The following is an 11787-nucleotide window of genomic DNA, read 5'->3' as shown; positions in this document are numbered from 1 at the left end:
AATGCACGCCTCTCCACTTCGCTCCGCCCCGCCCTCACCGCCCCGCCCCCCGGCGGGTTCGCGCCATTGGTGGATTTCCGGGGCCGTCATGGCGGCGGTGCGCGTGCGCGCTCGCTCCGCAGTCCTCCTCCCGAAAAAGGAGCAAGTGGGGCCGGGGCTATCATTCTCCGCCCGAGTGAAAGGGCGGTGGCGGAGCTGGGCGGGGCCGAGCTCCAGGACTGGCGGCTGGCTGCGGTGGGGCCTGCGAGCCGCTGCGGAGTTGAGTGCCGCTCAGGCGGGGCGGGGCCGGGCGAGCGGAGTCCGCGCGCGTCCCCGCTGAGCTGCCCTCTCCGGCGGCTGCGCTGCTCGCCCGCGGCGACGTCGCGCCCGTATCGCCAGCATGACCGAGCTGCGGCAGAGGACTGCCCGCGAGCCGGACGGTCCGCCCGAGGACAAGGTAGCGGCGGCGTCGGGGTGGGCGCGGCCGGGGCAGCGGCGCCCCCGGGAGATGCGCAGGGGGCGGTGCAGAAGGGTCCTCTCGCCCTCTGACCCTTTGTCTCGGCCAACAGTGGCAGCGGGCCTGGGCAGCGCGGAGGGTCCTGGGGTGCGGGGACCCCGCGGAGCGCGCGTCGCGGGTCAGCAGGTGGGGGCTCTGGGAACACAGTTCTGGGTCCAGTTGGGGGTGGCATCTCCGGGGCGTAGGAAGGAGGGCGCGGGGCGTTGCGCACGGCCGCCTGCCTCTTGCTGAGGTTGGGGGTCCCCTCCTTGTCCCCCACCTCCCCGAGGCCTTCTTCTTTGTGAAGACGTCGAGACCTGGCAAAGCCTCGTCTGGCAGGCGACTCCTCTGAGCCCGACTTAGGGTCTCCGCTCCCCTTTAAAATGTTATCTTTTTGGCGGGGAGTTTATCAAGACAAGGCCAGGGGATTAGCCTTTTAGGGGATTTAGATGCCTTCTTGAAAATTAAATCTGTTCGCTTTAAGCAGAGAAGTTTCTTAACTCACATAGTCAGCAGGTGTTGAAAGGATACTCCCAGTAGATGGGCTTGTTTCCTGCTTCAAGTGTGGGCATTGATGGGGTAGAGGAAGAGGATGAAAAAGAGGCCATCTTGGCGGGGATGCAGCTTGTTGAGGGGTGAGGGATGAGAGGAGTAGACTGCTTTCCTTGAAGTGAAAGGGTTGTGTAGGGGACTTGAGGAAGGTGGAGAGTGGCTATGTTGCTGTGGACGTTGAATGGCAGCATAAGGCTTGGCATTTCGAGTCTCGAGGTAGCAGTGGTCAGGAACAGTGTATTTGGTAAATGGATCTGGCAGTGATGTGTACAGTGGATTGAGGGAGCCTGGACCAGAGTGAAAGTGACTGGTTAACTCGAGGCTTTGGTGACCTGCAGATGTTTTCTTTGGTCCACATGTTGCTTTGAAAACCAGGAGATTTCTCCTAAAAGTCTGAATTTCTTGCCTGTCTTGGGTAATTGGACGATCTGCCATCATATTCCCACCTGGTTAATGTCTGGCTGGAGCTGAGGGATAGCTGTTTCCACCAATCCCTGTTGCCATACACCGGGCCCACAGCACCCACGTATATAGCTTGCAGGTTTTGATAACTGGAGGAAAGGGACATTAGGGGAGACATCAGGAAGGGAGAAAGCACAGGATTTGGTGACAGAGTGTCAACAGAGCAGTTATACGAGGAGAAATGTTTTGGGTGAACGATAATGAGGTTGTAAACAACATTTTTGTTGTTGCTGTCGACAGTGGGTCATCCAAAGAGAACTCTCCGTGGTGATTTTTAGAATATATTTTGGAGAAAATTTAGGGCTTCAGTGCAAGTTTAGGAGCTGCTTGCAGAGCTAAGATACTTTGAAATCTCTAATCTTCCCATTAAATATCCTGGTGGGGCCTGCAAGAACTCTGTCCCCACCTTGCATACACTGGTTGGTGAGTATTCAGGTGTTTGGAGGCTGGGTAGCTCTGTTTAAGGATGACAGATCAGACTTGATGTTAATGAGACTTTGTGGACCTAGAAGGTGTTAGAAGAGGGAGAAAAAAGACGGCATGATAACCAGTGGGCTATATTTTTGAAAGGTAATTATTTGTAATAAGTAAGACATACTTGTCAAAACAAAACAAAACAAAACCACACACACAAAACCGCACAGGATTATGAAATGAAACAAAATTTCTACCCTCCTTACCCAACTCATTGGGTCCCTCTTCCAGGTTCTTTCCCATTCCATGTTTTAGATAGGGAGGGCAGGAGGAGCTGTCCAGCTGAAGGTGCCTTAATTTTTTACAACTGCACTTCAGCCACTTATACGGTGACAGACTGCCTGGAGCTGCGAGTTCCACTAAGTGCCCATTGCTCCCTAAAGCGCAGTAGCTGCTGTGTTCTGCTAAAAGCCTGATGCAGTCCATTAGCCCAGAACAAGGCAATCAGCCCCTCACCCCATCACTCAGTATTTCTGAGTTATCACGTATGGGATTTTTAATAATAAAGATAACATTTTAAGAACTGTGAAATGCTTTATCTGCCTTTGATGAATGTCTATAGTATTGTTTTTAAAAATCTTGATTTATTCTATTTCATAGTTTGAAGAAACTTACTTCCATGATTCTGACTTTGCTGATATTCTTGTGTTAGAACTTAAGAAAATTAGAAATAACAAAACAAGCATATCTTGAGAGGGAAATGAATTGTGAAATGAGAGCTTATTTCATAGTAGAGGAATTCAGAAAACACTATCAAGTCAATTCGTTAAAAGGACTGGAACAAATTTGAAAGGTTACTTTAAAACGTTACGTTTGCTTAACTGCTGTGGCAAAATTGTCTTGTAAATAAGCAGACAATCGTTAGTTTCAAAATAATCTGGAAAACATGTTTATTATGAAGGTCAGAAGATATTTTGTTCTATTTAGCATCCTAGAATGGAATTTTCAAAGCCAGTTGCTAATAAAGGAAATGTTTTCCTCTGGGAATCATGCTTATGATTTTAAAGTCCCAAAGCACGGTATTGTTGCCAAACTAAGAAACTTGGAATTTAAGCTTTGGGAATAATCCTCTTCCTGTCTAACCATGCTTTTCCAGTGGAATTTAGGAAAGAAAATGATGAAACATGAGCCAAAAGATTGGCATGGTAAGATTTATGATTGGGTTGGCAGTTCAGGAGACTTCGTTTTGGAGGTTAGAGTGATGATTCTGGGGTTTTCTGCCGTGCTTAGCTACTGGAGTGTGATTTAAATTAGAGCTTTACTCCTTTGGAGGCTTCCTTTCTAGATCAATGAAAGCAGTATGGGAGGAAATAGTGACATCATTTAGAAATGGGAGTTGACATTTTAACTGAAGACAGTGTTAAAGAGCAGGCACTGAAGAGTCAGCTGGATCCATCTAGCCTGCCACTTAGCGGTTGTGTAACTGAGCAAATCACTTGTATAAAAGCCTGTTTGTCCATCTCTAAAATGGAGGTGGTAAAGTAGCATATGCTTCAGAGGATATTTATGTGCATTAAATGAGTATTCATATTACATAGGTAGGGCAGGAATTGTCACATTGTAATGATGTGTTAGCTGTTGTTGAAATATAGTTTCGTAGGGAAAAAAACTTAATATTCACCTTCCAGTCTTGGCAGATGATTAAATCTTCAAGTTATAAGTGTTGAGAGTAGTCTTTTCCTGTTCTCGCCCTTTTAAGGAAAGTGTTGTAAACAAGGCTTGGCCTTCTAGGACCTATCTTTTCAGTTCTTCTCTTGCTGAATTTTTCAGTGCTCAGAATCACAGTCGAGCTTTAGCTGTAGAAGGAGCCTTGCTGTCTGCAATTATCTTTCCTTCGTAGCACTAACTATAATATATTTGAGGACAGTGGTGAATAATTGCAAATTGTTTTCTAATAGACTTTTAAGAGGGAACTGCTGAAATGATAAAATCTTAAGAGCTGTAACTACTTCAGATGTAGGAGAAATGCTTTATTTCTTTCCAACTTTTTTTTTACGTTGAGAAATACTTCGGGCATTGAACAATCAGTAAACCTTAACTGTGGTTCTCAGACTTAAATAGGGAGAGCAGGTGAAAGGTTGATTTGTCATATGACCCACCATTTTAAGTTTCTTCTTTAGGTTGATCAAACAGTTTAATTTTATTTTAAAAACTCAATTACTTCCCAATTTATGACTACTTAAAATTAACTTTTTTAAAAAGCTAATTTTGTTTAAAATGTTTTGTGTTTGCACAGATTCGTGATATTTCATTAGAAGAATTTATATCTTTTAAAAATGTTAAATTGGGCCGGCCTGGTGGTGCAGTGGTTAAGTGCACACGTTCCACTTCTCAGTGGCCCAGGGTTCGCTGGTTCGGATCCTGGCTGCGGACATGGCACTGCTTGGCACGCCATGCTGTGGTAGGCGTCCCACATATAAACAAGTAGAGGAAAATGGGCATGTTAGCTCAGGGCCAAGCTTCCTCAGCAAAAAGAGGAGGGCTGACAGTAGTTAGCTCAGGGCTAATCTTCCTCCAAAAAAAAACAAAAATGTGAAATTGCTCTCATTGGTTGTTAGATCTAGAAGGCACTTTAGAGGTCTTTATTTTATACAAGAGGATGCCGTAGGCCAGAGAGTTTAACTCGTTGAAGCTCACACAGCTGGTTAGATGCAGAATGGTTAATAGTACGAAGGTTTTCTTAATTCCTGTTTTTTTCCTCATGTTGCATAATGCTGCCTTCAAGGTACAGAATTAACTTACAGACTTTACAAGCTCTGCATTGATTGATGTTAATAGAAAAGATGCCCAAATATCACCTATTTTTGTTATGTGGCTACAAAAATAGGAAAATACATCTTTCAAAATGTCAAATATATTAAAAAAAGTAAATTCTCAGTAAATGTGGAGATTCTGGGGAAAAAGGTTTTTTTTGGTAGAAAAAGTTGACTAGGTTCAGTTTTCCCAGTTATTGGATGCCTAGTGATTTATATATTTTAAGCGCATCCCTGGGAGCAGCCCCTTGGGTATCCTTGAGAGAAATGCCCAATGACGTGCGGGCTTCTCCTTGTAAGCCTGCTCGCAATACGTGCTTTCCAGTTGATGACTCTTAGTATCAGAACTGTTTGTTCTAGCAATAACCATTCATTGAATATTCAACACACCTTCTCCTTAGAACATTCTCTGGGTCCAGTGTCTGCTGTCTACGGTCTCTGTTACCTCTGAGGGAGCGCTGGTATTTGTGTTCATGAGGAAAATGTCCAGGATTTTATACCAGTTTTGGCTCTAAATCCATTCTTTCTCCAGTGATTTGAAGAAATCATATAACCTTTGAATGCATCTGGGAAACTTTTGAAATGAATTTTGTAACTAATTTCATAGGGCAAATAATCATCCTTTAAACTGTTTGAAAAAATGTGAGCATCAGTGTTTCTGATTTGCCCACTCTTCCCTCTTTTCTGGGATCCACATAGGTGGAGTATAGGTGAACTCGTTAGTGGTCCAGCGGGCATGCACAGTAACTCTCTTGCACACAGCTTCTTAACCTGTTACCTGTCTCCCCAGCCTTCCTGACTAGTGCCAGGGGTGAGAAAGCACAGCCTTGTACATATTCTGCCTCTAGTTTGTAAAAGAGATCAAGAGACCATGTCTCTTGATTATTAAATTTTGCCGGGGTCTTGTTGGAGGAATCCTGATTTGTTCCTGACGTTGGACAGAGTTCTTGCCTTCCAAACCTTGTCACGTGGTGATTGCCTGGTTGGGGTGGTGGTGCAGCGCCAGCGAGGGCAGACCTGGTCCACATTAGGCGGCTTGTCCTGCCAGTCCCTGATCTTTGTTCTCATGCTGTTTGCCTCAACAGTGGGGATGGCATAGGGCCCACTTAGCTGAGTGACCTTTAAAAGGAAGTTAAACTTTATTCTGTTATTTTGGCTAGGCAATGAGTGGTTCAGAATTTGAAAGGTGCAAAGGGTACACTGTGAACGCCTCCTTCTTGCCTACCTAGTTCTCCTCCCTGGAGGCAGCCACTGGTGCCAGGTTGTAGTGTTCGCGAGTGCCTGCCCTCCATGTGGAAGGACCTGAGCTGGCCTTCCCAAATCAGATGTTCTTTTGCTTTGTTGCCCTTTGGCAGCAGCTCCTTTGTATTAAGGTCACCTCAGGGGCTTCTCTGAAGACTTTGTTGTGGTTTTGAAAGAGCCCTTGAGACCTAGGAGTTACTGGCAACATTCTCTGCTCCTGGGTCTCTGACATTGAGAGGATGTCTGTCATTGGCTCTGGATCCCTCAGTGGATGACTCTCAGAACCTTGTCCCCACAGTCTGTGTCCTGCTAGTCCTGTGGTTTCAGTGGTCTGGAGGACATTCCTAGGTGCATGTCCCTCAGTCATTGCAGACTTACTCTGTCTTAGATCTGACTTTTCTTGTCTTGGACGTTGATCTTCCTTCTTCTGTCTCCTGTGCAAGTAGAATCAGGTTTCTGAGTTGCTCAGCTTGAAATCCATCAGTCCCTGTGTCTGTTGCCTCATCCAGTCCAGGTCACAGGTTCTAACCAGGTGTTACACTGATTTCTTATCTGTTGCTATTGCATATTTCACATACTTCGGGAATTGATGACTACACTGTTGTAAACACTTCTAATTGAGCTCCCTCTCTTCAAAATTTGCTCACAGCCCCTTCTAGTATCTGTCCTTTTTATCTTTTAACAGCTCTGAAACCACCTTATGAATTCTAGAAAAGAAAAAAAAAAGAATTCCGGCCCCTTTTTTGTATCTCTTAAATTTGGTCCTTTATAGCTGTCTCTCCTAACCAGCCTTTTCTCCTGCTTGGTGCCTCTGTGACATGGATCTTGGCTCTTGCTATTTCCAACCCTTGAAATGTGCTCATTTTCTGTCACCCTCTCGCCTCCTCTACCTATTTAGATCCCATTTTCTCCATGTCCATTTCAGATCTTCCCCATCTCAATACTGTTTCAGCAGGCATGGATTTATTGTAGAAATCACGGAAATGTGTACATGGGAAAATGGAATCCGTCTGCAATCCTGTCATTCAGAGAAATACCCATTGTTCAAATGCCTTCTCTCTCCCAGGCATATTGCTACCTGTGGCTGTAATAATAGTTACCATGCATGATCTGATAGCTTGTCTTTTTATGCTGCCAGAAGCATTTTCCTAAATCCTTGGGTGCTTTGCAGAGAGTATTTCAAACTTTTTTTTTAATTTTATGAAAGAAACAGGTGAAAATAAAAGATAGTCATTGTAGAAGCACCAAAAAGAAAAGGAATCATCTTAATCCTACCACTCAGAGATAACCACTGGTAATGTTTTGGTGTACATCCTTTCTTTTTATACACACTACACATTCCTGCACTATGTATATTATTGTTTTAGAACTCATTTTTTACTTAAGAATATGCCCGAAACATTGTTCAGGTTTTTAAACATTTTAACCCAGCATAATTGTTAATGGCTGTGTGTCATTTTGTTGTGTGGTTGTACCTTAACTTATTGAACCAGTCAGCCATTTAAGTTGTTTTAAATTTTTTGCTATTGTAAGCAAGCTGCAGGAAATATCTTTGTACAAAAAACCTTTCTGCACGTGCATGATATCCTTAGATAAGTTCTATGTTTAGAACTGCCTACTCAAACAGGGATGTACATTGTTTAAGCTTTTGATACAAGTATATTTTCTTCCCACCGTAAATTTGTAGCCGCCATAACTTCATGAGTGATTGACCTTGTGGTCTCTCTTCCCCTCACAGGAATACTGAGTACATATTCACTTGTTTCTTTGTCTTAGGAGAGGCATTATAGCTTAGTGGTTACAAGCAGACGCTGGAGTTGGACTATCTGGTTTATAACTTGGTTCCACCACTAATTTCCTTTAGTTTTCTCATCTAACAATGAGGCTTAGAGTGTGGGTAGTTCTGAGGCATTATCATGCCTTTCCTACAGGAACTGTACCTTAGAGTAACCAAATAGTTGATTATGAGTTTTTCTTTATGGAATAAATAGAAAAGGAGTGATAGAATTAGAATATTAACATTTTCACCCACCATTGGATTAATAGAACAAGGCAGTAACCATCCATGCTGCTACCATCACAGAGACAACCAGATGTTGTGTACCTCCTGATGGAAGTACACAGCACTACTGATGGAGGCATCCTGTCCAAAAATCATGCTCGAGCCTAATCACGACTCTGGTTCTGAGTGCTAGTTTACAGGAAATTGAAGGAACAGAGGAACACGTCGAGAAACAGCACTGGACAAATGACTTGCTTGCTTTAGAAGTAGCTGGCGAGGAGACACGGCCCCCATACATAAAAATAAAGAGTGAGGGAAGCGACGGGAACAGTAGAGATAGATACAGAGAGTAAAACCTTCAGATTAAAAGACTTAAGGCCTATTAATGATTTCTGGATCTTAGTCGGATTCTCATTCAATCAAACTGCGGTAAAGAGAAAAAGATTAAAATTATCAAGTAGATTTGAGTATTGGATATTTACTATAAGGGAACTGTTAATTTTTTTTAGGTGTGATAATGGTATAGTGATGTTTAAAAATCCCTGTTAAAAAAAACAAATTGATAAATTGAACTATGTTAAAATTAAGAACTTCTATTTATTGAACTGTTGAGAAAATGAAGAGAAAGGCCACAGACAATGAGACGATATTTATAAAAAATATATCTGACACAGGACTCATATCCAGAGTCTATAAAGAATTTCTACAAAGGGAATATATAAAAAAAGACAACTCAGTAGAAAAATGGGCCCTTCAGATGGTCAATAAAAATTTTCCCATCATTAGTCATCATGGAAATGCAAATTGAAACCCACAATAAGATACCACTACACACCCACTAGAATGGCTAAAATTAACAAGACTGAAAATACTAAGGGTTGGCAAGTATGTGGCGCATATGGAACTTTCATTTACTGCTTGTGGGAAGATAAATGGGTACAGTCACTCTGGAAAACTGTCAATATTTACTAAAGATAAAATATACACAAACCTTGTGATCTAGTAGTTTTATTCCTGATTACACAGTAGAAATCTGTACATATATTCACTGAAAGACAAGTTCTAGAATATTGAAAGCTGTGTTCTCTGTAGTAGCCTCAAACTGCAAACAACCCAAATTGTGAATAATGCTTCTATGAACATGGGTGTACAGATATCTCTTGGAGTCCCTGCTTTGTTACTTTGGGCATATACGCTGAAGTGGGATTGCTGGATCATGTGATAATTCTATGTTTTAATTTTTTGGGGGAACTACTATACTTGCGTATTCTTGTATTTTAGGAATGTCTCACTTTTAATTTCTAAAAATGGCAGGTATGGCTAGGTATAACCCACATAAACAACTATCGAGGTCATCAATAATTAGGAGTGTAAAGAGGTCCTGAGATAAAAACATTCAAGGACTGCTGCTTTAATGAACTGTACTACTCATTAAGGAAGAAAAGGGTTGAAGCAGTCGTTAATCTGTGTGAATGAGGTGGGTGATGAGTAGGATGACACTCTTTTGCTCTCCAGTGTCCCAGTTTGGAGGATACATTGTATGGTCACTGTAATAATGGGGTCCACATGAGATGGCTCGTCAGACTTGGTAACCTTGTTACCTTTGTTTTTGTGGTGTTGTAGAGCTTCCTGAACTGGCAAGCTTTCATCTTCCTGTGGACTACTGTGGACCATGCTTTAGAATGAAAAAACTGCAGAGCAAAGCTTTGTTACATTCCTTGTTACATTAAAAATGTCTTTGTGTGGTGCTATAAGACATCAGGCTGTTTTTTAAAAGAAAGCTCCTCGTGTGTTCACAAAGCGTTTGTTGCCACCCTGCCTCTCAGAATACCAGTACCTTTGGAGACCATACGTCTCTTTGGAAATTCACCTAGTGCTTTGAAATTTGTCTCATGATTCTGACCTTCTCCCAGTGTTACTTGAAATGTAACTCAAAAATGTTCCCATGCGTTGTTTTCTTAAAAACGTTGATGGATTTTTGAGACATAAATAAACATTTTTTTCTGTATAAACATTGACTGAAAACATCATGTTGAGGATCATGTGCATTCTGTGAAGTTTGTCTGTTAACCATCCATGTATGTCTTCCCAGGAAAATGTTATCCGAGGAAAGTTGCAGAGCGTGCGCGCTTGGTTTAGTCTCCTCCTCTTCTGGCTTGCAGAACACATCACTTCCTCCTGAGGCGGGCAGCACAAAGCCCCATCCAGTTACTGGTCATTGCATGTGCCTCAGAGTTCTGCATTGACATTTGATGTCCAGTAATCTGCTCATTGGGTCTGATGACCATGCACTAAAGGGTTATCTGTCATCCCACCAAGTACAATTGTGGAAGAGGGACAGGATGAAGTGGGGCAGGATAACCCAAATAAGCTTTCCCATTCAGACAAGGGAGAGAATAGGGGAGTTACGCAGCAATGTCTTGGCTCACCTCTCTCCTGACTGGGAATTTGACTGAGACCTCTAAGCTGCAGACGGGACCTGTTGCCTGAAGGCTTCATTTTAGGTTGAGTGGGTTGGGAGCAGAACCCCCTAAATCTCATCTACCATTCCGTGTGTCAGATCTCAGTGCAGAGCTTCTCCAGGGTTTCAGAGGGCAGAGGGCTCCTACTTTTCCTGGATTCTTCCTGAAGTGTATACTCTTGACTGCATTTTCTGTTTTGTTTCATCTATTTTAGCTCTCAATCTACTTAGTCATCCAGAAATTCGTTGACATCTCATATCCACTGATGATCCCTGTTCCCTCTTATTTCTGTCTAAGACTGTGGTTTCATTCCTTAGTGTACTCGTTGCCATTCATTTCAGGGGGATATTGAGCTCAAAAGGCATGGCTTTCTCTGCCCTCCTCAACAGGAAGTTTTGAGTTTTGAGAGATGAGCTGATCTTACAACATTAAAAACAGGTAGTTGCAACACTTCTGTGTGTTTTGTTTGTGTGGCGAAGGATAAAAATGGCTCCTCTTGACTGATGACACCTGTGAATTCTGGGCTTCTGCTCTTGACATTAAGAAGGGCAAGAGCTGATGCTGACCCTGGAAAGTGCCTGTGTTTGGTTGGAGTCGGCTGATGGAGGAGAGGAGACAGGGTCGGAGACCAGCGAGTCAGGAGAGTGTGGTTTGCTACCAAAGCCTGAAAGAACCAGTTTTTGAGGTCAGTGTCAAGTACCACAGAGAAGGCAAGTAGAATGAGAAGTAGACATGTTTTATGCTGGCCACATTATTTCCCACAATGGCCCAAAAATCATTTTATGGAAGATGACATCTCAGAAGGTGAGGGGACCCAAGTTTTTTTGAACAGTAAACCTTTATCCATATATTTGCCATTTTATGGACTTTTCTAAGCTCTTATGATATTTTTAAGCCTCTGTTACCTTATGAAATAACTAGCACTGTGTGTTTTATAACCCATTTCTTTAAACGTTACAGCAAAATCTCAGACTTCTATGCCAAAAAGTAGTCCCTGCCCTGTTTAACTGTAAGTGACTGAAAACCAAAAATGACAGTGGCTTAAACAAGGTAGAAGTATATATATCTCTCTCACATAAAAGAAGTCTGGAGGCTGGCATTCCAGCAGCTTCACAGTGTCAAGGATTCAGGTTCCTTCTGTCTTGCTGTTGGACCATCCTGAGTGTGTGACTTCCATCTCTAGTACAGGAAGGCTGCTGGAATTTCAACCATCACATCCATTTTTCAGCAAGCAGGAAGAAGGGAAAGAGAAAGAGGCCTGCCCCTTTCCTGTAAGGACACTTCCTAGAAAATGCACTCACTGTTTCTGCTTACATCCCATTTGCCAGAACTCTGTCATGTGTCCTTGCGTGACTGCAAGGGAAG

The 11787-nt window shown here is 43.0% G+C and overlaps 1 protein-coding gene across 1 annotated transcript in view; it reads left to right on the top strand.

Annotated features, from left to right (window-relative positions):
- The window catches only part of CDS2 (CDP-diacylglycerol synthase 2), a 57534-nt gene continuing 45747 nt past the window's right edge, over positions 1-11787 (top strand). The window contains exon 1 of the mRNA XM_070588846.1: positions 1-436. Within this exon, the coding sequence (XP_070444947.1) occupies positions 380-436 (57 nt within the window). The 5' untranslated portion in view covers positions 1-379. The remainder of the gene's footprint in view (positions 437-11787) is intronic.

This window comes from Equus przewalskii, chromosome 21, assembly GCF_037783145.1.
Source record: "Equus przewalskii isolate Varuska chromosome 21, EquPr2, whole genome shotgun sequence".
NCBI lineage: Eukaryota > Metazoa > Chordata > Mammalia > Perissodactyla > Equidae > Equus > Equus przewalskii.
The sequence above is the reverse complement of the archived record's forward strand: the minus strand, read 5'-3'. Positions and strand labels throughout refer to the sequence as shown.